The sequence below is a fragment of the Vidua chalybeata genome, chromosome 14 (assembly GCF_026979565.1).
Source record: "Vidua chalybeata isolate OUT-0048 chromosome 14, bVidCha1 merged haplotype, whole genome shotgun sequence".
Taxonomy (NCBI): domain Eukaryota; kingdom Metazoa; phylum Chordata; class Aves; order Passeriformes; family Viduidae; genus Vidua; species Vidua chalybeata.
The window spans coordinates 4909868-4937545 of record NC_071543.1 but is presented as its reverse complement, the minus strand read 5'-3'; the positions used below and the strand labels follow the sequence as shown (position 1 = coordinate 4937545).

The 27678-nt window shown below is 55.0% G+C and overlaps 2 protein-coding genes across 4 annotated transcripts; both read right to left on the bottom strand.

Moving 5' to 3' along the window:
* Positions 1 to 540: 540 nt before the first annotated feature.
* Positions 541 to 21705, bottom strand: PHKA1 (phosphorylase kinase regulatory subunit alpha 1). Of its 3 annotated transcripts, XM_053956140.1 has the most exons (33): positions 21191 to 21705; positions 20929 to 21087; positions 20407 to 20454; positions 19683 to 19851; positions 19237 to 19319; positions 18986 to 19066; positions 18482 to 18580; positions 18220 to 18366; positions 17844 to 17897; positions 16197 to 16319; positions 15991 to 16086; positions 15125 to 15232; positions 14852 to 14930; positions 14273 to 14407; positions 13120 to 13229; positions 12321 to 12465; positions 11307 to 11385; positions 10806 to 10885; positions 8841 to 9017; positions 8353 to 8447; positions 8048 to 8187; positions 7765 to 7921; positions 7525 to 7604; positions 7247 to 7325; positions 7031 to 7160; positions 6553 to 6654; positions 6041 to 6156; positions 5690 to 5728; positions 4853 to 4897; positions 4431 to 4601; positions 3877 to 3930; positions 3540 to 3740; positions 541 to 3289 (listed from the first exon to the last, which is right to left on the bottom strand). In XM_053956140.1, exons 1-33 carry the CDS (start codon positions 21266 to 21268, stop codon positions 3116 to 3118), a joined length of 3633 nt encoding a protein of 1210 aa, XP_053812115.1. In that variant the 5' UTR covers positions 21269 to 21705; the 3' UTR covers positions 541 to 3115. The 3 variants fall into 3 exon arrangements, with proteins under 3 accessions (XP_053812115.1, XP_053812116.1, XP_053812117.1); XM_053956141.1 differs by lacking the exon at positions 5690 to 5728; XM_053956142.1 differs by lacking the exons at positions 10806 to 10885; positions 12321 to 12465.
* A 2785-nt stretch (positions 21706 to 24490) lies between these two features.
* BMP15 (bone morphogenetic protein 15) lies at positions 24491 to 27163 on the bottom strand. The gene is made up of 2 exons (XM_053955885.1): positions 26654 to 27163; positions 24491 to 26202 (listed from the first exon to the last, which is right to left on the bottom strand). Exons 1-2 carry the CDS (start codon positions 26973 to 26975, stop codon positions 25427 to 25429), a joined length of 1098 nt encoding a protein of 365 aa, XP_053811860.1. The 5' UTR covers positions 26976 to 27163; the 3' UTR covers positions 24491 to 25426.
* Positions 27164 to 27678: the final 515 nt, after the last annotated feature.

Here is a 27678-nt window from a genome sequence, read left to right as displayed (position 1 = left end):
GAATGCAATTTTAAAAGGCCCGTGGCTTGCACGCAGCATCCCCCCCTGCTCAAGGAGCCGCACCTCAGGGGGAGCCCGGGCCTCCCCCACCCCCGGCAGCTCCCCCAGGTCCCTCGGGTCAGAGGGAGGCACCAAGCAGGGGCTCGGGCGCTGTAAGGCTCCCCTGACGCGAGCAGGGGTCACAAAGGGAGGGATTAGCCATGACAGAAAAGACGTGTGCTAATGTCTTTACAAACAATTCCACGGGCGAGGGTATGGGTGTTAACGTCTTAGAAACGGGTCTTAATGTTTCTACCCACTTCAAGCCACAGGTTTGTTACAGAACCCAGACAGTTTGACTCCTGAAACAAGAGGGTCCACACAAGCCTGAGTTTCTGAACTTTGGGGGAAAATTACAAGCTCATGGGGAGAATATATGGTAGGCCGTTCGGGAAGGCTGTACCTTCCAATGGGGTAAGGAAGAGGGCGACATGTGGCCGGGAGTTTAGGATAAAAGGAGACCGCACTTTCTGAAACCTAGAGAGAGAATATCCCACAGGCTGATGTCCCAGTGGACTCTCTCCCTTTATTTGAATAAAGTTGCAGGACTCCTCTGTCTCCTTTATGGACACTGACTTTTCATAGCATTATCTTCCATACAGCCACAGGTACAGAAGAGCTGCTGCCCCAAGAGACCACCTGGCTTTGAGGCCAAACCAACCTGGACATTAAAAAACACAGGCACACACACAGAGGAAAACATTTGGCTTTGGAGCCAGTGGCATCCACAGTGGAGTGGCTCATTTTTTGCCTAGCAGTCATCTCTGCACTCACACACAGCCAGCCCAGGGTGCACCACAGGCTGCATGGGCAGAGCATGGTGCAGGCACATGGCATGGGCACTGTCACTCTGCCAGCTCAAGAGACAAGTTCAGCTGCTGTCCATTGCCCTCTCAGAAGGAGCTCAGGCTGTGACATCCACCTGTCACCTTCTGTGACACTCTTCCCAGAGTGGATGTGGCTGCTCAAGACAGAGCTCCCATGAAAACACACAGCCATCCAGGCCTCTGACTGCCAGAGCCTTTCACTGGGAAGGATGGCAGTGGTAAGAACAACTGTGTTCAGTGTGGCCAAGATCTGCCTGCCCTCGGGGCTCAGCTATGAGAGGATGTAGAAAGGTTAAGGGGCATAAGGGAGTCTGAGAAAGACTGGTAGAACCAGGCTCTGCCCTGACTGACAGGAACAGCCACCCCAAAATACACAGGTTCAAGAGGATCCTGTATCTTCCCTTGCTAGGTGAAGGCAGTAACTTAAAGGAAAGAAGTGGGTGGAGGCAAACCCCCTCCTTGCCCACCTTGCATCCCCACATGCCTCTTACAGCAGGTATGAAGCTCTCACATGGAAGGCCAGGCAATGGATGATGTGGATGTTGGCCCATCTACACCAGAGGTGTTGCCATGGCTGTGACACCCCCAGACCATGCCCACCTCTACAAGAGACATGGGTTACAGTTGTAGGTGACTCCTTTCTGAGGGTCCAATACACCACACAGACAGTCCTCTTAGGGAAGTCTGCTGCCTCCCTGGGGCCCAGGTTAAGCACAGCACTAGGAAACTTCCCAGCCAGGTTCAGCTTCAGACTGTTATCCACTGCTGCTCTTCCATGTGGGTGCAATGAAACTGCAACACAGTCCAAGGGCATTCAAAGGAGACTTCAGGGCCTGGGGATTGTTGGTAAGGGATTCTGGAACAGTTTCTTTCCTCTGTACTTCCAGTTGTGGGCAGTGACATTGAAAGAGATGGACTCAGTCTGCTGGATATGTGGCTTGGTGGCTGATGTCACTGCCACAATTTCAGGTTTTTTAATACTTTAACAAGGCATACTGCTATTAGATGTGATCAACCTTTCCCAAAGGGAAGGAGGATCTTTGCTGAGAACTTTGTTCACTGACAGCTGTAAACCAGTCTTGGAGGGGGACATAGATGATATCGTGCTGGCCTGTGACAAGCTGTGGGACATTGCAAGGTCAGAGGGTGCAAGTGAGGGTTCTTGGCCTGTTGCTCAACATGCTAAGTATACTGGAGCACACCTGAAGTCTTAGGGAAGTGAACCAGAGAGCCAAAAGGGAACCCCACCTCCTCTACCACTTTGTGGCATGTGTGCCTGATCCTCATCAGTCCAAACACACCATCCTGAGTGGGGGGTGACCTGCAGGGTAGATTAGAGCAGGGATCCACTATGTCCCCACCCCTCTCTGTGCCAGGCTGTTGGAGATGAAGCATTAAAAGCATGGTTTTGATTGCACAGGTAACACCAAATAGCCAGCTCAGAGCTGCTTCACAGGGCATGAGAACTTGGGAACCTGTGACTTGGCCACTAGCACCACTGCCAGGGATAGAGTAGATGGCACAGAGGGGCTGCCACTGGCATGTCCCAGCCAGCCAGAGGCCCTGTACTAGCAGCCTGGAGGTAAAAGGGATCCTAGCTACCACAACCTCCCCAGCTCTGCACACAGGACACCCAGGGGGGGTTGATGGACTGCCTGCTTTCAAGCAGCACAGCTGTGGCTGGGCTGGACCATATTGATTTTGGATGTGCTGGGAGAAAGGCTCAGGCACCATCCCCTATTCCTCTAGTAAAATTTTCCCATCAGCAGCAGGAAGAGCAAGAGCCTCAGCCTGCACTAGCATAAATCCTACAGATTTGGAATAAAAAGCAGCACAGAAGAGATTAAAAACTGTAAACCTGCTGGAGGCAGGGAGAGTGTGAGCTGGTCAGAGAGCATTGTAATGCTGAGCACACAGGTCTGGTCAGGGGAACCCTTTCCAACTCCCTCAAACAGAGGTCTTTCCAGGGGTGATGAATCAGGAAGAGTCATGCAGACAGAACTTTCTAACACAAGTACACTTCAAAACTCAGCCTTTCCCTTGCTCCACAGGCCACACAGGCACAGGTCAGTTTAGGACACATGCCTCCTGTGGAGTTCCTCAGAGGGCTGCTCACCCACCAAGAGGCCAGGGCTGGGAGGAGAGATGGCCATGCAGACTGCCTTGCAAACTAACCTAGTGTTCATCTTTACAAGCTGAATGAAACAACCATCCCAGAGCATCTACAACCCAGTGAGGAACTGCAAGAGCTACTGCATGGAGCAGCCATCTGTGGGCAGAAAGTCATACACGTACAAGGCCACCGACTTGGACAGGTAGGTCATGGTGCCAAACCGGCCGCTCGGTGCACTGTCATACAGCAGGCTGCAGATGCCTGTCGAAGGATCCCTTTCCAGCATATGCTCATCAGCTCCCAGGGCTTTCTGGATTTTGGACAGGGAAGCAGAAAGGCATCATTAGGAAAAAAGGCAATCCCATTATCAGCTTCCATCCCAAGCATTCTCTGTTGCACTCAGTGTGACACACTGATGATGAGCAGTGGGAGGAATACTCTACAGCTTTGCTGTGCCCCATGAACACAACAGGGACAACAGGCAGGGCTCTCCAAGTGGGTGAGCCCTGCACAGGTATGGGGAATGCAGCCAGCAGCCCTGGGTGAGGCCTGGCCCCTACCTGCTCCTCATAGAAGAGGTCACTGGCTATGTGCAAGATCTTTTCCACAGCTATGATGCCACCAATGGTGTGCACCTCCATGTCCACCAGCATGGTGAGCACTAAGATAGCTTCCACCAGCAGCTGCCTGTACTCTGGCTGGGGCACACGGTTGAGGACAGACTCCACATGCACAGCAAACTTCATTTCCCCTGGGGTCATCTGTGAGGAAGCAGAAATAAGTGTACCTAAAGCACTGTACCACCTGCTCAGTTCCTGAGCTATGCTGGGCAATCACCCAGGGTAACCAGCACACACAACCCATGTGCCCCATTCCCCATTCAGATGAACCTCCTACCTCTCTGGTTGTTGAGGAGGGAAGAACAAAGCCCTCCACAGAGAGACCATGGCACTGCAGAACAAGAAGGAGAGATCATGGTTATGGCTTGGAGAAGCACCATGCTAAGATACATAGGTCCAGCCCACAAACTTGCACTTGAGCACTGGTGCATGCTGCCCATACACCCCAGCCCTGCCTCCTGACTCCATATAGCATCACTCCTTTCTCATCAGTTCAGCATCAGCCAGAGCCCCCTGGCTCACCATGCTGAGGAACAGCTGTGCCCAGAGCACCTTCAGATGTGGCTCTAGCCATGCACTTATCTGCTTGATGCATGAAGCACCTGAGCAGCTCCCATCTGCAAGGTGCAGGCTGAGGCAAGTCCTACAAGACTGCAAGGCAAGTGCACCTCTTCTACAGCTTTCCATGGTCAGCTGCAAGCCTTGTCTATTGAAGCATATATCTAACAACATCAGGGACCAGCCCTGAGTGCCTAAGTCCCCCTGGCAAGGCTGGTGCCTGGGACCAGAGGCTCAGATGCATGGAGAGGCACCAGCTGATGTCTAACTCACCTTCTGCAGGACCTTCCAGACGTTCTGGTAGAAGCCCACAGGGACACGGTTAAGGGCCCCATCCAGCCGGCGCCTCCGCTGCCACTGGCCCTGCCGGCTATCCGTACCGCCCTGGTCTTCTAGCATGCTTGAAAAGGAGTCCTTGCACAGCAGCTCTGTGTGCCCAGTAGACTGGGCAGACAAAACAAGAACCACAGAGACCGCTGCAAAGTTAAATTTCCCATAGGAACGCAGCCTGCTGCTGCTCAAGAGTTTGTGGTTCTCCAGCCTCATTCCCAAGACAGAGCTGCTACTCCACCCCCTGCTCCCAGCAAAGCCCACCTTACAGTCCCAGCTCCCTGTACCACCCCCCAGAGCACAGCTCCTTCCTGCAACCACAAACAAGACAGACCCCATGTGTGCAGCCAACAAACACAAGTTACCAGAGAGGATCTGAGGTCAGTGTCCCCGGACTGCAAACTGAGGGGCTGAAGGAGAAAGAGAGAAATGGAAATGAGACCATGCCAGAGCAGGGCAGCAGTCACAGCAAACAGAGCAGCAGCAGCACAAATCAGGGTCAGGTCACAGGGCAGTTATCCCAGGGCCAGGGCTGGCTGGAGACAGAGAGAGTTTTGAAAGGAAAGCTGCAGAGGGCTGCACATGCCAGGGCTGCAGCAGCAGTGGGTTTGTGCTGGTCTGCACACAGGCATAGGACTGCTACTGCTCTGCTGGCTTGCTGGTATGGGCAGGGATTTAGTCTTAAGCAGACAGAAGGACCAGTAGGAAGGTCACTGCCCACAGATAACCCTCTGTGATGTCAGGTTTCACACTGCAGCAAGTTGGCCCTAACTCTGCTGCATCAGCCTGGCCCCAGCAAGCTCTGCCTCCCTGAGGACAAGATACGTTCTAGAGCTCAGGACTCCTCCTGGACACAAGCACAAGAGGAGGTCTTTGGCATTTGTAGCTGACCAGAGGCCTCCCTCCCCAGAGAAGAAATAGCTGGGGAGGCTGCAGGCAGGATCCAGTGAATGGTCCAGCAGAGTCAGTACTGGTTACGACACTGGCAGCATCATGCCATCCTGCTCAGCAGATTTTGTGGGTATAATAGAATTTATTTGCGCACAGCTCCCAGCTGGCTATAATGGCAGTTGCTTAGAGGGGAAGCCAAATCATTGCTGCATCAGCTGAGGGAAGCTCATTGAATTGTGCATGCAGGGAAGCTGCCCTGGTGCATGGCATGAGGGGCAAAAGCTGAGGCTGCAGGACCAGGGAGGCTTCACCTTACTCCCAGGCAGAGACTGCCTACGTTTATCCAATTGCTGCAAGAGAAGAATAAAATGAAAGGTTCTGCTGTTGGAAGATGCCCACCAAGATGCTAGCCACACCTGGGACACCACATAGCCCTCCCCACCCCTGCATCTTCTCAAGCACCCCTGAGCTCCCACTGAATTGCAAGAGCAACTCCTAGACACTACCAGATTCACCCCAACTTTTCCCCCACAGCAGGACTGGAGACAAAATTAGCTCCTGGAAGCATCTGTGTCTCCCACTCTTCCATCACTTCTGCCTGGTTTGTAGCTGGTTTTCACCCACAAGACCTGTTGTGAGTGGTCTGCACCACCTGCCCTCACCTGCTTGATTTCACTTTTCAGCCTGACAAGGCCACTGCGCTCAGGCCTGGTGGTCCCAACAGCTCCCATGTCACAGATGGAGACAGCAGTGGTGAGCGACGAGTCCACTGAATGTGCTGGTGGGGAAGAGAGGTCTAGAGTGAGCAACCTCGCTCAAGGCATGGCCATCCCTCATTGCTGCCTGGGCACTGGTACCTCTGTGTGACCTTGCCCTCTAACATAATAGCATCACGGATCCATGAGTGCAGTACAGAACTGCTTCAATTCAGACCCAACCAGGTCAAGTGCCAAACTAAGCAAAACTCAAATAGCCATGAGATTCAGGCTTGAGCCCAGAAATCACTGAGCACCATCCTTACAAAGAGCAGAGCTTCCTGCTGGACCCCTCCAGTACTGAAGCATCTGTGCTGAACATGGGGAAGAACAGGGACACCGCTGAAAGGTAGGAACATGTAGATCTGGCCATGCTGTGCACTGAGCCTTGCCCTGAGATGCTCTCTGCTGGGACTCACCACTCCTTTCCACCCCGAACTCCTTGCCAGAGAGGATGTGGTAGAGGAGACTCTTCATGTCTGATGGGCTGAGATTCATCAGGTTCTCTGTGGCTTCTCTAGCTGGAAAGAAGAGAACTGTGATTCTGTAGCCTGCCTCATAGTCCTCCTAGGACATTTCTATCCTGCATGCCATTCTGTGAGCAGGGGGAGCACTGGTACAGGAGTTCCATCTGGCAAGAACATCCACTAGCTCCAGGTGTTGCCTATAACATGGACTCTTCCCATGGCCAGCCCAACTCATGCTGGGATGAAGACTGCAGTGCAAGCACTTGTTTGTGCTGCTCAAGAACACATCCAGCTGCAGACACTGGCACTTCCATGCAGGGTCTTGTCCTAGCCTGAGCTGCCCACTTGTAACAGTACTCCTTTCTAGCTGACAGAGCCCCAAGCATCACAGCACCTACCCCAGCTAGGGTGCTGTCTCTGCCACATGTACCTGAACAACGCAGGGAGTGTGCCAGCTCTGTCGCCATCACCTGGATGATGAGCCCAATGCGGATGCGGAACATCTCGGCAAACAGTGCGGGCTGTGTGCGTATGTACATGGCTAAGTACACCATGATCTCCTAGAGGGGCAAAGGCAGATCACCTCACTGCTGCTCACCAGGGCAGACACCCAGCTGTAGGCTCCCATGACACCCCGGCGCCTCACCTGGGTGAGGATAGACACACTGAGGTTCTTCTCACTGGCTTCATCAATAAGGCGAACGAGTTCCTCATAGGGGATTGGGCTGGGGCATGGACAAACAGCAGAGCAGGTGAGAGGCAGCAGAGCAAACCCTGCATACCCCCAGTCTGTACAGCCCCAAGAGGAGAGATATAGGCTGAGGGCAGCCACCCAGGGCCACTCCTGCTCATGGACCCCAGAGCAGCAGGCTCACATCCAGACCCAGCCCAGCACGCTTGGGGAGAGAGAGGTGCCACACTCACGTGGAGACTGTCTTCTCACGTGGCTCTGGGGGCAGCCCCACTGTCAAGTGTTTCTGGTGAGACAGGAGGTCAGTACAGGCCTGGGAACAGAAAGGCAGCCACTGTCAACAGCTGAGGATTTGGGGGCTCAGCACAAAGCAGAGGGAGACAGAGCTGATGCAGCCATGGTTCTCCCCCTCACTCTGCTGCCTCCTCCCTGACAGACCTCAGCCTGTTAGAGGCTGGCTGTACAGCTGTTACCTCATCCAGAGCTTCAACCTTCTTCTTGAGGATGCCAGAGATGTAGCGGATCAGGGCCCACTGGCGTGTCTCCCCCACCCGCACATACAGCTCAGTGAGGAGCTCCTTGATGGTGGGGCCAGGCTCACTATCAAGCCCCGTGTGCCACTCGGATCCCCTGTGAAGGTGAAGGAGGTGCTGCATTATATCCAGCAATTTGTCTGTTGCAGCTCCCTGGCAGGCCCCCTGGGCTGTGCTAAACCGTCTATGCACAGTGAGCCCTCAGACACAGAGATCATCCTACTTGAGGATGTGGAGCATGTAAAGGATGTCTGCTTGCTCCTGCAGCGTGGGGCAGATGCGCAGCTGGTCCACCAGTGCCTTGCAGTCCACGTTGCCATCCTCATCACGTGGCAAGTTCATCTCTGCATAGAGTGCATGGCTCTGGGGGAAGGGAGACCCGTGCTGATGATTAGCATCACCAGCACCCTGCAAATGGACCCATGCATATTCTCCCTCATCAAACAACAGGACTTCCCCTTGCAATCCTGCAAGGACACTCTGGCTATAGCTGAAAGGATAGCTCAGTCTGAGAGAGACAGAACTCACCTTGCCATCCAAGTCAGGCTGGTGGAGTGTACTCAGAAGTTTGACCGACTGCTGCGATGCCTGGAAGATCCTGCTGGGGACATACATCCCAACATCTAAAAAAAACCCCACAGGTTGGTGGAGACACATCCAGCCCCAATCACCACTACTGTGCCCCAAACTACCTCAGACACTGACACTGCTCCCCCAGCAGTCCTTGCAGAAAAGTTGGCTATGGGAGAAGCAACCCCTCTCCACCCATTCAGAGGAACACCACAGGGGGCTGCCATCCTTTATTGAGTTTTCATGGGGCTGCACAGGCACCAACTCCAAGACATTCCATGGCCAGGATTAACATGATGGACATAAAGTGCCTTTGCCCAGGTAAAGGCTTAGTTTGTCTGCAATCCACAGGAACCCCAGCATCATACAGCTGTGAAACCTCCCAAAGCACTTCAACCTCACCCCTAGGCTCAAGGGAAGATGTGGAGGGTGTTGGAGTTACTCACTCTGGACATGCAGGTCCTTGGCCTTGGATGCCAGGGACATGAGGTCACGGGTGGTGTGGACAGCAGCCCTGAAGCGGCTCAGCCCTCCCCGCTGGGTGGTCGGAGGCAGGTTTGACTGGGGAGTCGTGTGCTGCAGCAGGTGATCCAGATACTGAGCAACCTCATCGTCGGTGTCCTCTGGACAGAGCAGGAGTTCAGCCACTTTGAGTCATGGCTCCCAAAGGCCCAGAGAACTCCCACCTGTGCTTCAGCAGGGACAAAGCTTTGCTGGCTGCACAAGGTGACAATGTAGGGCCAGTGCTGGCAGCAAAGTAGACTAATGGACAGTGCCAGCAGCCAGGCACACAAAGCACCCCTGCTCCTGCATGACTCCTGCCCTGGGACACTGCCTGCCCCAAACTGGGGCTCCCTCCATGTTCCACGTTGACAAAGGAAGCAAAAGGGCTGCAACATGTCTCTGATCCAAGCCTGTGCAAGGACAGGAATGTCCCACTCAAACCCAGTGGGAAAACCTTCACACTCCTTCTCTCCAGGGAAGAAGTAGGGAGGTACAGCCAGAGGCTTGTCCAAGCAGAGACCACTTACAAGCACCCCAGCACAGCAAGGGCATCTTCCAAGCGGGACTCCAGCAAGGGAGCAAGGCAAGGTGGGTTTTGCAACAGTTATTTGTAAGTTGGAGTTACAGGAAGAGTTATGGTTCCTGCCTTGCTCTTTGCCCAGCTTCAAGCAGCTCCCAACACCACATCAGGATCACCAGAGGCACCATGCACTAACAGCAGCATGGAAGAGGGTGCTCAGAGGCCAGGTCTCTGCTCAGTCAGGAGATAAAAAGTGAGGGGATGCCCCTGGAGGGGAATTGCCCCAGATAAAACACAGATGTCAATGCACTAACAGTGGGCCAGGGCAAAGCTATTCTGCTCTCCAGCTGGAAAACTCGGAGGTGTGTTGGCCCCAGGAGATGAGCTGCTGACTGCACCTGAAGCAGCATAGCATCCCCTTTCCACCCCTCAACGGAATGCCTCGTGACAGTGCCTGAAGGCTAGGCTGGAAAAATCCTCTAAGCACCACCCTTGAGAACATTCACCTGGCTGCAGCATCTGACCACAGGAAAACTTTAGAATTCAGCATCTTTGAGATGCTGTTGAAAGGCCTGGCAGATCCTCTCACTGGAGCTGGGAGGTGAAGCAGATATCTTGGAAAAAACCTGATGCAGCCTGTAAGGAGGCGGCAGATGAAGTGAGATAAGGGCAAGAAAAATGAGCATTTAGAGTCCCAGCAGTGCGTTCACTGGCTGCAGGAGCTGCAGAGGTAAAACAGTGGGAAGGTTGATGATGACCAGTGCTAGGCCACACAGGAGATGTCCCCAGGCCTGCTTGCAAGGGGAACAGCAATGGTCTCAGCACAAGGAGGGGTTCCTTATGCTGTGATGGGCCAAAGCATTTTCAGGTACTCTCTATACAGCAGTAAGGCTTCAATTTGGCACTCACTGGAGCAGCTCTGCCCAGGGAAGGGGCAAGGGCTTTGGGAAAAAAACAGAGACTAATTAGGGACATGGTGGTTCTTCCCCACCACCTTGGTCACTGTGCTATCACCTTCTACATTGCCATTTATGCATCAAAGACCCTCAGCCACATCTCCCAAGCCAAGGCAGGTTGCCAACCCTTTATCCCTTCTCCACAGAGCAGCTTATGAAGGTCAGAGCTGCTCATTCCACACAAGGTCGACAGAGAGCCAGATGGGAACATGGTGAAAACCCAAGCACATGAAGAACACAGCAGTGTATGCTGGCAGGGAGGTTAGGTGTTATGGTTTTAAGGGTGAGTTAGGTATTTGCCACCCCACAGCAGGGACTGGCCTGTTCTCCCTTACTATCCTCTGCTACCTGCAAGCCATGCAGCCACTCCTAGGTGTCTAGATCCTCAAAGCTGTCACTGCTGAGCCTGTAACTCTTGGCAAAGACCTTACCCTCTGGCCCAGGGTCCATAAAGCTGAGGTGCGTTCGGCATGATGTTGTCAGGAACTCCGACAATTTACCAGTCTGAATTCTGGGCAAGAGATAGGAAGGTCACATGGAGAGGAAAGGGGAGGTGATACCCTTGGCTTTACCTCCTGGCTCCAGGGCAGGCCCTTTGATGGGGAGAGATGTTCACCAGGAGCATACACACACTGATGTCTACTTTAGCTGCCTGCAACTCTTTCAGCCATGGGTGAGCATGGAAGGACTGCCCAAAAGCTATCAGAGGAATCCTGCAGCCATGGGTTTGATGATATGAAGAGCCATGTCCTCTCTTTCATCTCCTCTGTTGGGATTGTAGCCCTAAGGCACACTGATAGCCTAGCACACCCCAGTGTATCTTCCCCGCTTGCTCCCTCACAGCCTATGCTCTGCCCAGCAGGTATCCTCATAACCAGGCTCTTGGAGGCCATGAGCCCTCTCCCTCCTGCACTGCAGGAAGCTGCACTCACCTTGCACCACCGAAATACCCATCCTGCAGCTTCCGCAGCATCGCCAGCACTGTGGGATGCACACTGCTGCTGGTTTCATCTGTGTGGAAGATGCACAGGCAGTCAGGCTCTCGCGCTCAAACTCGCTCCCAGAAAGTAACCCAGGACCAGGTGGGCATTCAGACACCCAAAGCACCGTGGGCAGGCCCTTACTCTAGGGTATGTGGTCAGGCTGTGGTACCAAAAGCACCACCTAAAAAGGGAAATTCTGGACTGTCCAGGCTGGATTCAAGGAAAACCACGCCAGGATGCACTCCAGACTCCTTGGATTTCACCTTGGGCTGAAGCAGACAGTACCAGACAGCAGCACCTAACAGCCCCTTGCTCTGTCTCTGCCTTTCACATAAGGAAGCAGAGGAGTGGGATGCTGTCGAGGGCAGGGAGCACCACAGCAAAAGGCACGCTCAAGAAATTAAGGGGATTTCAAGTACACAAGGAGAGACAGAAAGGCCTTAAAGCAGAACAATGTCACCTTCCTACACCAGGTTCACAAGGGAACCTGTGAGCTGCTGCAGGCAAGCCAGTTCTACTCTGTGCCTTTGCTCCTTCTGGTTTACTGTTTTCCCCTCTGTTGACTAGGAAAGCCTTTAGCAGGTGCTCAGTCTTAGGGAAGAGCCAAAACACAGAAAGAGCACCAAGAACACTTCTAGAGAGAAATTGTGTTTTTGGTCTTGCTCCCAAAAGGCCTTCCCACAAGCCTATTTGCCTGGAATCTGAATACATCTGTGCCAGCAAACAGCCCTTGAGCTGCAGGTACTAGTGCCTGACAGACAACCCTGTTAGCTGCCAGGCCAGCTGCCCACTCAACATGGCTCCACTGAGCAGTAAGCTCTTCACAGGACACTACTGGCTGCTCCAGCCTCACCATGTCCCTGTTATTGAGATGGTCACACATTTGCCCACCTCCTTCCTCCTGCAGAGCTATTTCCCAGGGCTGCTCTAACCAAATGCCTTGCAAGGCTTCAGCATCTATACCGAGCATGGTGTGGGAGATGGGGAAGGTGATGGTTGGTCGCCCAGTCATCCTCCACCGACTGCACAGGTAGGAGAGGTCTGTCCTCAGCATCTCCACAATCATCTTGTTGTCAAGAGCCAGGTAGAACTGCTGCTGGTCTATGAACTGTGAGGACAGCATGAGACATGATTGGCCCTACATGCGATCACCAGGTCCTTATGGTGCCACCTATGTGTTTCCACAGGCACACAGTCAAGCTAGCCATGCTGTGCACCCAGAGAGCACGCACCTTTGCACTGATGGCTCATCCCACCTTACTTAGCAGGTGTTGTACAGCCTAGCACGGGACCCTCAACCCCCAGGGCAGCTACTGGCCACTAACAACTATGGGGATGGAACTCACACCACAGCTCAGCAGCAGCAGCATCCAGCCCCACGTAGTGAGTCCATGTTTTGCCTGTTCCAAGTGAATATGCACTCCCCATAGTGCTAGGCTTCACTAGCTTGGATCACTGCTTGTCCCTTGGACACATGTCCCTGGTCTGCCATCAGCATCCTCGTCACGGTGAGCAGAGATTTTCATTCAATTACTGATCATTAAAAGGCTCAAACTGTCCCAACATCCACACAGCCAGGACCACCAACTGTGCTGCCTCATGCCACAGAGTTGGACTTCTCCATACTCCCAGGCTGTTTAGAGAGTGTTGGGCCACACCTTAGAGTTTGTACCTTAGAATGAGTACCCAGCCACTGAAGAAACTTCCTGCCCAGTTTCATGTCACAGAATAGCTAGGAATAAGCCTCTGCAATGTCACTCACCTGTGGGGTAAAGGTAAAGATGCTCTTCCGGATTTTGTAGAGCTTGGAGGTCCCAAGGACACCCATATGCCGGTAGGGCCGTCCAGTAAGGCACATCTGCTTGTTGCGGCCTGGGAGGGCAGGAAGAGGAGTCTTTCGTACAAGCCTTCTCATGAAAGGGGCTGCAGCAGCAAGTAGTGCCAAGCATCTTGCTACTGGCCAGCAGGGAAATGCTGGTTTGAAGTTGGGATATCCCAGAATCCTGTGTCAAGCTGGTACAGTTCTAAGGGACAGTAATTCTCCGTCCCCAGACCTGCCCAGAGGGGTAGAGACATGCTGAAATAGCGATAAACAGCCTGTCCTGACTTCTGCAGTGCCACAGCTTCTGGTCTTTGGGCACGTCAGAAGGGGGAGCAGGACTAGGGGTGCCCCTCTGCATAGGGCTGGCCCCCCTAAGCTGACAGATCTATCAGCATTCCAATTGCTCCTGGATTACTCCCAAAGCCCAGGATGGTGCAGCAACAGCATTACCCCTTGCTTGTCAGCTCTGGCAGCTGCCAGGCTGCTCCTCCTGCCCATGTCACACTTGGCCTTTTGGTGGACTAAATTAGCTGCCAAATTAAATCACAACAGATCAGGTGTCTCCTTTGGCCCAGGCTAAATCTCTGGCTCCTGCAAAACAAACCCCATGCCTGAGGGCTTGCAGCATCAAGGAGCAAACATGCAGACGTGAGCACATCCTCCCTTCACACTCAGCCCTGCCCACCCACTAGCAACAGCCATACTGCCTGAGCTCTGGGCTCTCTTTGCCAGGGACAGCCAGAGGACCCTTCCTCAGGTCTGGTTAGCCTCCCCCATCCAGATCTGAGTACAGGAACAGAAGACAACTCCTGCCCACATGAGGTTCAACATCTGTCAGAGTCTTTTGTCTCTTCCTGGGGTGACTGTTCAATTGCAAGCCAAAGCTCTGTTCCTATCAGAATCACACTGAACAGCACTGTCTGACACTTTGTTCCCATTCGGCATCAGTGGCTTTATCAGGCCTAGAAATGGGCAGCAGAATCCTCATTAGCCAAGCAGAGAGCAGGACACAAGTGTCTATGAGCAGGAATGCCAGGGGTGAGACAGACCCTTCTGCACCCCGTTTGCTGCAGGAGCAGGGAGCCCAGCTCACCCAGCCGGGCATAGATGTGGCTGAGGATGCGAGCAGGCTGCACTCTGATGGGGTAGACGTCTGCCACAGTCTCCACATTAATGCCCTCCTTCTGCAGGATTGCCTTGATCCCCTCTGTTTCAGCCAGGATACACACTGTGGATGGAAGACAGTATCAGTGCAACAGAGACACAAGGGTGTGACAACACTGCCCCATGCCTTTGGGCATACATACAAGGCACCACACCACAGAGAATAAGCTGTCTGGGGTCCCTTGGGAACCAGTTCCCACTGCAGAAGTCTGCTTTGCCCCTCCTAACACTCTATACACACAAGTCTTCCTCAACAATGACAGGAAGACAGTTTTCAACCTCTCTGCAGAGGATGCTGCAGCAGATGATAGTTTTGTGGGTCAACACAGGATGAAATGGAAGGACTTGCACCCCGTCTGCCACCCACCTTGCCAGGGCTGAGACTGGGCTGTATTGGCAGCAACCCATCAAGCAGAACCACCCCAGAGCCACCTCTGTGAATTCCGCACAGCCAGAGTCCTCCCCACCTGCCAGGCTCAGGGGTTTGGGAGTGGTTCCTTTCCCTCACCTTGGACCACCACATCAGGTTTAGGGACAGTTGCAAAACGGCGGTTGAGGGGATCTATTTCACCGGGAGCTAGAAACCCCTGTGGGAAAAAAAGGTATAAAGAGATTAACATTTTATGGGCTGGGTAGAATGGGTGATGCCTACGGACAACCCACCTTTAAGAGGTCCTGGGGGATGGAGGTGACAACTTCCCAGTGGTGGGTGGCAGCATTTGCACCTTCACAGCTCAGAGCCTGGTCCCACAGTCCTCCCCAGCACCCAGGGTGAGCCTACCTCGGCCATCAGACAACCCAGGATGTAGAGGGACTGTCCCCACATGTGTGGCAGCTTGCCCATGGGTATCCTGTCCACAGTGTGAGGATTCCTGTATTCTTCATCCACCTGAAAGACAAGCCAGGAGGTCAGAAAGGGAACCATAGACACAGGATGCTGAAGGAAGCATCCTTCACTGCTCTTGAAGTCCAGCAGTTCAAGGCTTAAAACAAGGCCCAACAACAGCATTTGTCACAGAGGGTCCAGAAGAGCCAGGTTACATTCCTCCTCTCTTCTTATGACTGCCCCAGGCATCCGTGTCAGACAACAGAACAGCTGCTCAGACCATGTTTGGTTTCTCAGCTTGGGCCATCCCACTAGAACTGACATGCCACAGGAGCACCCAGAAATGCTTTCTGATACTGGTGAGGAGCACATCTCTCCTGGACGACCTGAGTATCAGGAGGCCACTGCTCTTAGCCCAGGCCCATACAGATTCCCTCACCATTGAACTAGAGCTCAGCACCACCTACTCAGCCCAGGTCTGCTTGTCCTGAGCTCTTGGAGCACTCAGTCTCTGAGCAAGCAGACTGTCAGCAAAGAACTCGTGTGTGGGAGCAAGAAATGCTTTGGGAGAAAAACCCCAATTTTTATCACAGTTTCATAACAGCTCCAAGTCATCCTTTTTATACATGAGGTTTCCATGCACTACATGTGCCCTTTCACTAACAATTTGGCTTAATAAGCACTTAAAACTTAATTATCTGTAATGAGACCAGGAGTTTCAGCACTGGACTTTCATGATCCTTGTGGGTCCCTTCTAATTCAGAATATCCTGTGATTCTGTAAGACACTCCTGCTTCCCACCATAGCTCAGGATCACTCACCTTATCCAGTGGGACACTGTACAGCTCTGGCAGCAAGCGTACCCCATTCTTCCCCTTGATAAGAACCCCCTCAAGGGCTTCCCGGTACTCCTGCACCTGAGAAGAGAGGAGAGGAAATCTGCTGCTGACTCCCTGCTTCCTTCCTCCGCACATTTCTTCTGCCAGGGACTTTTTTCCACTAGCCCAGCAGGTCTCAGCTCTCTTACCTGCTCCATGTTTCCACTGAAAATCCCATCAATCATCAAGTATGCCCAGAAGAGAGGCCACTCACACTCAATGTTCTCAAACAGCTTCAGCTCAGCAGGTTCATAGTAGAGGCGTCTGGGGTCCTTTAAGAGACATCAAGGCAGGTGGTACGTAACAGGATCCCCTCAAACTGACAGGGCTTCTCCTCCCCCTGAGACCCTCGCCTCAAATGTCCTCCCAGCACTTCTCTGCAGATGGCCAAGAAAGAGCTGGAAAGCAATTTCACATCCAGCCTCTGTTTTCTCCATTGGACTACCTCCTCCTGAGCCCCCTGCACTGATAATGAAGAAACTTACCCTTCCTGGGGTCTACCTGGTCCCCAGCAGACACCCCAGAGCCCCCAGAAACCCAAGACCCAACATTGTGCTGTTGTATAGCAACAGCACAACATCCCCTGTGCCGTGCTGGGTCCTCTTTGCCTTGCCTGCTCTGCCTGAGCCTCTCAGCATCTGTCTCCTCCAGCATCATCAAGCTGGCCCAGCCAGGTGAGAGGGCTTGGGCTGGTCACACAGGACCAGAGAGGTTCCTTCACGGCCCTCCTGCCACGTGGTGCCACTGTGAGCCCAACACAAGGGAAGTTGTCAGGATGAAGAGCTGCCTGCAGAGTCCTCCCACCACAGCTCTGTGTGGTGTAGAGCCCTTTCTTTGACCCTCCCTGCTAACTGCTCTGTCTGCTGCAGAGAAGGGAGAGTGTTGGCCACAGCAGACTATTCAGACAGAGAGTACAGAAGCAGCAGATATCTTCTACCTGGACTCCAGCCATAAGCTTCCAAAATCCCATATGACTACAGGTAGCTGCATGCTTCTGCAGGCACTGCTGCCCTTTCCATGCCTCAGAGCTCCCCAGAATTAAGTAATCCACAACTCTGCATGCTGCCAAAGTTCACAAGCACTGGAAACACTGGACTGGAGATGCTGCTGCTTCTCTCTGGCTCTGGAGGACTGGCAGCCACACATACTGCCTATTATGGGCAGGTCTGCAGAGGTGCAGCAAAGGAGAAGCATTCAGAAGTACGCATGACCAAAAGTTACAGGCCCAACAGCTGGTGATGACTTAAGAGCCTTTGAGTATCATTTCCTAGTTCATTGGTTAACAAATGAGACTGCTTCTTATAAAATTTTCCTGTTTTCTCTCTCCAAAGCAGCAAATTCTCCACTTGCTCCCAGGGCCATTCTGACAGTACCCAAGCTGACTACTGGTCTAGGAGAGACAGAAGCAGCTTTGTGACCTCCAGAGCTACCATAGAGAAGGCTGCTGGGTAGCAGCTCTGCAGTCACCTCCCCAGGCCTCCAGCCCTTGGCTCAGGGCTGGTGCAGCCCTGGGAGAGCCCACCTCAGCAGGGCTCCCATGCTGGGCGCTGGTCCCACCTTCTACCAGACACACCACCGGGTCCCAGGATACAGGCAGAGCCAGCCTCTGGCCATCTGCTACGGGCTCCAATGAGCTCTGGCATTTTGGGAAGCCTTGCCCAGACCCATGACACTGCCTGGGGCTACTCAGGGCTCTTGTTTTCCCAGTGCTCCCCAACACAGCCTTTGTGCTACATCCACGTGGGCTGCTGCTTGGCAGTCAAGTTATGCCAGGCAGCAGGGCTGAGGACATTCACCTCTTTGGGAGTCCTGTATCCATCCCGGAGGAAGCGGCAGCAGCCATAGCGCCCCTGGAAGGGAGGGAAAGATTTGCTGAGCAGGAGGCACAGTGTGAGATATCTTGTACCTTCAATGCAGAAACAGGAGCAGGGTGTTTCCTTCAGCCAAACACCCCCTCCCTCATTCACCCAGCACTCAGGTACCACAATCACAGTCTAGGGCCACAGCACACAGGGCTGCTTCTTTGCACACCCCTACCACAGGTCATGGAGACTGGGACAGGACATGCCCCAGCAACCCCCCAGGGAACATGTTTTTGAGAAATAAAGGGCTATAGCAGTCTGGACTGCAGCTGTCTCCTGGGAACAGTGAGACAAGGGCAGAGATGCTCACCTGAAGCTTGGTGATAATCTCCTGCTTGGTGATTTCTACCAGCTCGCTGTCCTCCACAGCAAATGCCGGGTAGGAGATGACAGAGAGCACGCTGGCATCCACCTCCTTGGATGTGGAGGCCCTGGGCAGCATTGAGTGGAGGATCGACTGGGCAAAGGGGAAGGAAAGGTGGTTAGGCTGTCAGGCCAGGCATCATTCACACTTGCAAACCCAGTAGATCACAGTTCCTCTTGCAACAGTGTAACACCTGAGTGGGCCTCACCTGGCAGTGCTGCACCTCATCTGACAGCACCCGTATCACCGACTGCGGGCCTCCCTTGGCTCCAAAGAGATCCAGCTCATCCAGTGCCTCCAGGGCAGCCTGCAAGCAGGGTGAGACCCAGACATGTCCTTCACCATGCTGCTCATCTGTAAGAGCTCTCATTCCATGCTAGTCCCTGTGTGTAAAGCACTGCCCAAATGTAAAAGAATTTGAACCCTGCGGTGGCTGCAGAATGTATCTGGTCAAAATGTGACATCTCCAGACATCAAAAGGGCCTGCGACATTTCTGCCACACACCTCCAATTAACTTTTTGCTCCCAGTTCAGACAAAACGCAGGCTAGAAGGGCACAGTTTTATTCCAGTGGACAAGAAGATAGGTTCCCCAGGAACCTATCACTGCATTGAGCCTCAGCAGTTCAACATGCCCAGCCTGCCCTGTCAAAAAGCAGCTCAGGGCCGCTGGTGCTCCTCATCCCGCCAGCCAGCACTGCTTCCCAGCTTACCTTGGCCATGCCAACAGAACTGGCATTCAGCTCGGTGATGCCTTGGTTTGTCTTGTCGCCACGCTCCCATATGCCAAAGTCCTGTGAAGCAGGCACTGTTTCAGAACACACCCAGAAAGCCTTTGCATCCCACCCATCCATGGTGCTTCCAGAAGGTGCTGGTGTGGCTCAGGTGGAACCCACAGCTGTTCCTAGACACCAATCCAGTATCTCCACCATCGGACCCCTCTTCCCCAGCACATGTTACCCACCGCAGTTTTGTAGGCAGCTTCAATGTAGAACACAAGGTTCTGGATAAAGTTGACTTCATCCAAGCTGTGAATTATGTGGAGGCCTAAAGCAGAGGGAAGAATTCACAATAGCTGCTCCAAGCCCACAAGCATACCCAGGATGGGGCTGCAGTAACCCAGGGACGATTCCTCCCCACTGCATGCCTGCCCAACGGGAGCTATGTCCTAGCTGACTCCATCCCCACTCCCCCTCCTTACAGCAGCACTGGGGCTTCACACAAACAGGGACTTTTGGAGAGACTGACATCAGGGGCCCAAACCACCTCAGGTACTGTGAGCATAAGAGAACAGTGGGGGTCACGGAAGCCATTGCAATAGCTTGGCACCCAGGAAGCTGCACCCAAACTGAGACTCTGGTGAACCTAAAGAGTAGCACACTCAACTGCAATGGGAGCCCCCAGCATTACCTGAGGCCGTCATTTGTGCAAGCATGAGGAGGTAGAGGGAGGTAGCATCCATCTGTAGGTGACCCCATTCATGGTCTCCTACCACAGTGGCACAGGTGTGGGTGTTATACTTGGCATGCAGGCAGTCCCTGGTGCTCTGACTGTACTTGAAGGCCTCTACCTTGTCCACCTTGAGAAGGGCAAAGAGATGCAGGCATTCATCGAACCCTGTCTCCAGAGAGATCTGACTGCTCCTGAGCCAAGGGCTGCCCCATGCCATGAGTGGATCACATGGAGTCGTGCCTGGCAGGGCAGAAATTCCACAACCCCTGGGCTGAGCCCCACTGTGCACCAAGGCAGTGAGTGCAGGCTCACATGCTGGTGCAGCAAAAGGACTGCAGCAGTGGAGGGCCCACTGCCACAGCTGCACCATGCAGAGAGAAAAGGGTTACCCCAAATGCCCTCAGGGAGGAGGAGCTGTAGAATCCTAGCGCCTGCCAGGCCACAAGACAGGGAGCAGCTGGCAAAGGCTCCACTGGCTGCCAGCCCACAGCTCAGGAACTTTCAATCATACCCATGACAGATGCTCACTCAGAACTTATTTCAAGACTTGCTGGAAGGGGGCCTTCCCTCTGCTCATCAGGGAAGGCTGAGGAGGGCTGGGAGAGCTAGGACAGTAGCCTCTGTGGCATAGCTGGGCTTTAAGGAGACCACGTAACATTCAGAGGTACTCCCCAGCCCCTACCTGTCTCATCATGCACTGGAGCAGCCCCTGCATCAGCTTCACCACGCTCTGCAGGAACAAGGAAAACAGGTTTGTTAATCTCCAGGAGAAGCCCTGACTCAGGATCAGCTGGCCGCTGACCTTTGTGGGGCTCAGTGTCCGTAATCAGAGCCCCTGCTCGTATTTTCACAGCCCCTGGGTGACAGCAGAGGGAAGATTTCTTGGTCCGCCAGCAAGGCCAGGTTGCCAGGCTGTGAGGAGGACAGAGGGCATGGCTGCAGGACACAGCTCCCGAGCCCTTGAGAAAAGGTCTGTGGCCCCAGATCACCACAGAGCCAGAGGTCCAGACCCTCCAGTGTGGTCTGAGAAGAGCAGGCTCTGACATCCATTCCCATTGCCTCCCGTGTTGGGGGACAGCCGCGTACTCGCCCTCACTGGGGCCTTTGGGCCCCTGACCCAGCTGTGACCTGTGGCTGACCAGGCCGGGGTGACGGCGGTCCCCGAGTGACACCAGTCCCGCCCCCGGATCCTGCTCACTCCTACCTGCTCCAGCTCGTAGGCCTTGGCCTTGTCCTCGTCGCGGTCGGCATTCTTGCGGTAGGCTAGGCCAAGACCCCACACCGCCAAGATGCTGTACACGTTGTCCCGGACCCAGGCGTCCTGGTGGTCGGCGCTAGCGGGGAGCAGCCCTGTCACTGCGTCCTGCGGAGGGGACACACCGTTCACACGGAACTCCCTGGCCCAGCGGCCGGCGGGACGCGCCGGGGCCCCGGGTCTGCTCCTCATTCCTGGACAGCGTCCGCACCTGGTGGCGGAGGATGGTCTGCTGCACCAGGCGCCCGTAGCCATCCAGACGCACACCGGAGTTGCTCCGGCTCCTCATGACGGCGGCAGCAGGACCGGCACCGGCGGGACTGCACGGGTCCTGTCAAAGCCCCGCCCCGCTCCGCCCCGCGGCACCGCCTGCTCGCTGCCGCCGACGGCGCTGCCCGAGTACCGCTGCAGCCCCGGAGCGGCCGCCCCACCCGCGCTGCCCTGCGCTCCTCGCCGGCGGTGACCTCGCTCCACGGGGCGCTCACTACCGAGCGGGCAGGACCTGGAGGACAGGCCGGCCCCGAGCGCGGGGGGGCGGTGGCGTTCGGCGCCCCCTGCCGGGAGAAGGCCGAATAACGCTGAGTATGGATACGCGGCTACAAGGACAGACATACGGATACACGGACGGGCACATGGACAGACACACGGATACATGGACGGGCACACGGACAGACACACTGATACTCGCATACAGGACGGGCGCGCCGAGGCACGGATACCTCCGGTATGGAGGTGTGGAACAGATACACGGACTGGTGTGAGGGACGCACCGATGGGTTCGCGTACTGGTGTGAGACTGTACAGACACACAGACACACATACCAGTGTGGGTCTGTATGGACACGCACACGTATGCTAGGTGCAAGGACAGACACAAAGGCACGCATGTGGATAGAGGCATGGACACATCCATAGGTGCACGTGCACAAAGCTGGGCTCTGCTGGAGCGCCGCCTAGGCTGGAGTCACTGGAACTGGAGGACACCACAATGGTGGGCACAGGAGATCCCTGGACTGTGAGCAGTGGGGAATGGTGTAGGGGTGGGGGTCCCAGGGTCGAGAACTCCCAAAGCTGGTGGGGTTGGGGTACTTGTGAGGCCCCATGGCTGGGGACATCAGGGTACATGGAGCAGGTCACGGGGCTTGTAGGGATGAGAGACATGAAAAGTCCCAGGCATGCAGGCAAGGCTAGGTAGGGGGTGATGCAGGGGATGAGCAGGGGTCCCCAGTCACTGCAGGGCCTGATGATACACTCAATGCTGTGCCAGCAGTGGGCACCCAGAGGTCTGCTGCTCTCCATCCTCTAGAAGGGTGTTGCATGGGGCATCTGGGGGGCCACATGCCCCCCACCACCTGGGGCTCCTGGAACACCCAGAGGGGCAGATGGGGAAGGGAGGGATGTTCTGAGTAACCTGGCACCTACCCCTCATGCCCAGACCCACCTAGAGGGAGCTGTAGAGAAACAAGAGGAGTAGTGCCAGGCTGATGGTGATTCCTGGAGATGGTAGTGGGGACTGCACTGGCCCTGTCAGCCATTCTGAGTGCTGAGGCTTCCATGGTGTTGCAAACTCCATCTGTCAGGTGCCTCCACTAGGCACTGCTCCTCCTAGGTAATGGCTCTGCACAAATATTTGAGTGGCCCTGGGCAGAGAAACAGCCCCTTGTTACCCCCCACCCCAGCTGGGGGGCTGCCAGCACCTCTGCAGGGCACCCATAAGGCATCTGGATCCTGGCCATCACCATTTGCATCCAGCTACAGTCCTGGCAAGGTGCCTGGAGAGCAGCTGCTCTCCACAGCTGGTTGATCTCCATCCTGGTGCCCTTGTACTTTCCCCAACCCAGATTTGCCCCAGCACTATAAAGGCACGTGGGACACATCCCCTCTCTGCCCAGGGCCAGCCTGGAGGATGTGGGATGTGAGGTGTTCATGCTCACTTAGGAGGGGCAGCAGGAGGGATAGTGAATGGGCACCCAGTGGAAACAAAGCAAAGCCTCAGTGTGGGGTTTGGGGCAGAGGAAGGAGCTGGGAACAAGGCAGAAGGGAACGGGGATGCAGAAGGGAACAGGGATGCACTAGCTGGCCTGGGGGAGAAAAAGAGGCCAGTGCAGCCCCCTGTGCTGGCAGCAGCTCCACAGGCAAGATCCCTACCTGAGGGTGGGTTGGGTGCATGTCCCCAAACCCAGGACTCCTGGTGCTCCCCAATGCAATGCCAGGCTGTGCCCAAGGGGCTCACATAGCTGCGGGATCTGCAGGAAGATCGTCCCTACAAGGTGCAGCCAGGCAACAGGTTAGGATTACTGTACCCTGCGCCTGGCAGTCCCAGCAATGATGCAGGCACGGTGCTGAGGTCATCCAGGAACAGTGACTCTTTCCCTGAATCACTGCTCCTCCATCTCTGTGGTAGCGCTTGTCCCACCACCAGCACAGAGGTGATTCTGCTGCTGGAGCATCCATGGGCACCCATGGGTACTCAAGGAAGGGGCCCATCCCAAAAGACACAAGAGCCTGTTGGCACAGTGCATAAATGGACACAGGGCTGGGGTGACAGATTCCAGGGCTCATCCATCAGCAGGTGTCCAGCTGGTCCAAGGAGTGCTGGCAGCAGGTTAGGGTTGGGGGGCCACTGGCATCCAGGAGTGTCCAGGGCTGGGAGCATGCCCCTCTCCATGTCTTTTATCATCACTTACCTGAATGAATCAACAGCACATACTTAACGATTGATAGGGCTCAGATCTGTGAGCTTCCAAAAAAAGCAGAAGACATTCCCCACTCATCACCAAGATGTGGCTAACTGGGGACAAGGGGCAAGAGAGAACCTGGGGCTCTCTGGTTTCTCACTCTTCCAGGATGGGAAAGAAACTGAGACTGGCAGGAAAGGGAGGGATTGGAGATGACAGCATCCCATCCAACAGCAAACACTCATGGGAAAAATAAAATTGCTGAAACATCCCCATGGAGCTTGGGCCAGCAATAACAGATGGGGCTGGATCCCAAGCAAGAGGAGACCCTGGCAAGAGCATGAGCTGTGGAGAAACAGCACCCAGATGACAGTGCCCCCAGCTCTGGTGCCAAGGATGATGACTGCCACCTATGCTTTGCTGCTCAAAGAATGGAAATTTTGCTCCAGCACTGCAGACAGGGCACCATATCCAGCAACAGTCAGGTTTGTTTGCAGATACCTACCCACAATAGCCCCAGCAGAGGAATGCCTTGTCCATGGCGACAGACAGTCCCAGGAGACCTGGCTCATTGCCCCTCCATGGCCCCCTAGGACTTGCCCCGTACAGAGGGATGCGAGGCATCTCTCATTCCCAGTCCCATGGAGGCAGCTGCCTGCAGCCACATCCGGTCTCCTCTGCACTAGGGTAGGTCAATGCTCCAGGGGAGGCACTTCTCATAGGCCCTGCTTGAACCAGCTGGGATTTACCCCCACACCCTCCAGTGAAAGCACAAGGGCAGTTGCACACGGATACAACCTATGGCAGCCTATCCCAGGGGGCACCTGCTGCACCCTGGGGACAGTGCAAGAACAGGCCAAGATGGTCTTTAGCAAAATCAATCAATTTATTTATTCACAGTCAAGAAATAAATAGAGAAAAATCAGGCAGCAGGGGTGCTGAGAGCAGGACTGACCCTTCTGGGAACAGGGACATGCCAGGAGCCCAGCAGAGCCCAAAGCCTGTGTGACAGCAAGAGTGCAAGAAGGTAGAGAGACATCTGCAACAGGAATCTGAGCTCTGGGAAAAAGACCTGAGCCCTTGCTAGAGGGCAAGCCAAGGAGCTGAAGAACAAGTGTGTCAGAGGAAATAGCAGGCAGAGGCCAGCACAGGCAGCTGCATTGGCCTCTAGCACTGGAAGCAGAGATGGCAGCTCAGGTCCCTCCAGTTTTTCATAGCCCTTCCAGAGCAGAACTTCAGGAGAGGAGAGAGGCTTCCTCCCTCCAGCCCAAATCCAGAGATGCCTCTGCAGACTAGATAGGGATGGAGTACATGTGAGTTGGGGAGGGATGCCACAGGCAGGGTCACATCAGATCCTGATGTCAATGTGTCAGATGCAAAACACAGAGACACCTGGACTTGCTACCCTCCCTGCCCTCGCTCCACCAGGAGATTCCCAGCCACCTCCCAAGAGCTTCGTACTCCAGTTTAGGACACAGCTCATATCTGAGAACATCAGGCCAAGCCCCCCTGCCCACCAAAACCAGGCAGCAGCCATTGGGGGCTGCAGGAAGGACAGATGCCATGGGGCAACCACCCCAGGACAGGTTCCTGCCTTTAAAAAAACCACAACTTATGTAAAACTGTCATTGTAAAACCTCCCCACTGAGCAGCACTGCATGGGGAGGGGAGATGAGCCAAGTGAGTCCGAGGCAGAGCAAGATAAACCCTAAAGTCCAGATCTGCAGGAAGAGGCAGAGCCCAGGGGTGATGTGCTGGGGCAGTGGAAATTATCGGCAAGTGCAGGACTCTGCAATCATATTCTCGTACTCCTTGTACAGTATGCCTCCATTGCGCTCAATCATGAGGACACTGATGGGGCTGTAACGATAGGGCACACAGGAGGGCCGGGGCACATTGGCATCCACAAGCTGATGAATGAAATTCTGCACCACAGCATGGTTGGGTGCATGATAGTCATAGCGGAGCAGGTGGGGACAGGTGCCCTTGCAGTAGCGTGGGTTGTAGCGGTGAGGAGCGATGATCCAGTGGTCCCAGCCCAGCTGTGCAAAACTGACAGGGAAGGGGTGGAGGGAACAGTCACTCTTCTCCCCTCCGTGCTCCCGCAGGTAGTTGGGCAGGTCATGAGCCAATGTCCCTGTGTCACGTCGGTGTCGGTGGGGCTCTGCTGCCAGAGGTGCCAACCCTGCCTGGGTATCATTAAGGTAGAGAAGGAGGAAAGGGTGGCCAGGGGCCACTGGGGCATCATGGCCTCCTGCTCGGCCAGCACGCACACAGACATGCCGCAGTGCCAGGCTCCCCACGCTGCTGTTCCCCAGCACCAGGTAACGGGTGACGTCAACTTCAGCCCAGCCGTGGCGGGGACGGGCAGTAGGGCTGAGCAGCACCCTGGGTGCCTCGCTGGCCATCACCAGCTCCAGAGCGCAGAGGAGGCGACCGTGGGGCAGTGACAGACTGGGCAGGTAGACCACAGTAGCTCTGAGGAGGTGCTCAACCTCTGGCTGGCCTTCCATGTGGTAGGTGAGGGCCTGCAAGTACCAGCGACCTGCAGGGAAATAGTGCCCCTGTTAGCACAGTACAGGAGGCACTGTGCAGCACCCCTTCCTCTCATGGTGCTGCCACAGCCCCACACAACACAGCAGAGCCTGTGACAGCCATCTGCCCCAGCACAAGGCAGAAGCTGCAGCAAACAGAAGCCATGAGCCAAGGCTTGCTGGTGGCATGAAGGGCAAAGAGTCTGTAACATTTCCCATCCTCTGCACCAACACCACTAGCCTGGCAGAGCATCAGACAGACTGGGAAGGAGAGAAGGGCACACAAGGGCCAGCTATGCATTTGCCCATCTCACCCCTGAGGCAGAGCCTTGGACTCCCACCAAGTGGAACCCCATGGCCAATAGCAACCCCAGCCAGGACACTGTAGAGAAGGGGAAGGAAGCCCACCCTGCTAGCTCTGCTAAGCGCCCATGCCATCCTTAGTGCTCACCAGTTCCTTACCTGCCCAGGGCTGACCCCCGTGGGAAGTGGCCTGGACGAGGCGGATGGTGTTGGTGCCTAGGCTGTGGGTGCGGCGGGGTCGGCCTTCGCGGTCAGCAGCACGCCGGTACAGATTCAGCATGTAGCGCAGGGGCTGCTCACTGGCTGGCCCCACTTGCCAACCTGGGCTGCCTGGAGCCCGTGTTTGCAGGGCCTGCAGCAGGGGCAGGGGGGGGACAGCAGGCAGGGAGCCAAGGGGTAGTGGGGACTGGTTTGCAGCCTGGGAAAGGGGCACAACAAAGAGGAGGAGGAGGAGGCTGGTGAAAGGGTAGGGCATAGCCATGATAGGTGAGTGTTGGGAGGGAGCAGGTAAGAGGGACAAGGTGGGGCTGGCCAGCAGAAGAATTAGGAAGAGCCTGCAGTCATGCTTCTCCTCACTTGAGAGGCAGAGCTGACTGTGGGCACCAGCAAAAGGATCCCAGGGTGCTCCCAGCTCCTATCAAAACAGGACAACCACACCAACTGCTTCAGCTTGACAGAGGAACAGAAAGGTGGGGGGGAATCTGTAAGCAAAAAGGGGTACAAATTCCAGACTAAAATCCAGACCAGGAGCAAAGCTAGCCCAGCAGAGCCTGGCTTTGGGAGCTGTAAAGGTGCTGGGGTAGGGGAGTGGGGTGAAGTGGGGAGGGAGAACCAGCTTATTCAGCCCACCTGCTCCTGGCTCAGCCTCCTCCTATGGGGTAGGAGGTCCTTGCCCAGGCCCATTTTAAAGGCATAGACTCAATCAGGTTTTAAAGAGGCAGGAGCTCCCTGGGTCCCAGGGGAATGGGACCAGACAGAGCCTGAGAGGGTGCTTTCATGCAATGAGAGTCCCTCCAGCTCCCTCCACCCTGTGCTGACTCTCCAGCAGTGGCTCATCACCTTCGTGCCCATTGCTACAAGCTGGTCTGCACTGCCCCAAGCAGGCACAGAGCCTGGGGTTCTGCTCCCCAACAGCCCCACAGCACAACCAGGCTGCCCAGTGCCTCGCTCTGTCCAGCTGGCAC

Coding starts and splice junctions, on each gene's coding strand:
- PHKA1 (XM_053956140.1), bottom strand. CDS start 21,268: ATGAGGAGCCGGAGCAACTCCGGTGTGCGTCTGGATGGCTACGGGCGC. Junction 18,581..18,985: donor GTTCTGTTGGCATGGCCAAG/GTAAGCTGGGAA, acceptor CCCTGCTTGCAG/GCTGCCCTGGAGGCACTGGA. Junction 8,448..8,840: donor CAAGGACCTGCATGTCCAGA/GTGAGTAACTCC, acceptor GGTTTTTTTTAG/ATGTTGGGATGTATGTCCCC.
- BMP15 (XM_053955885.1), bottom strand. CDS start 26,975: ATGGCTATGCCCTACCCTTTCACCAGCCTCCTCCTCCTCCTCTTTGTT. Junction 26,203..26,653: donor CGGGGGTCAGCCCTGGGCAG/GTAAGGAACTGG, acceptor ATTTCCCTGCAG/GTCGCTGGTACTTGCAGGCC.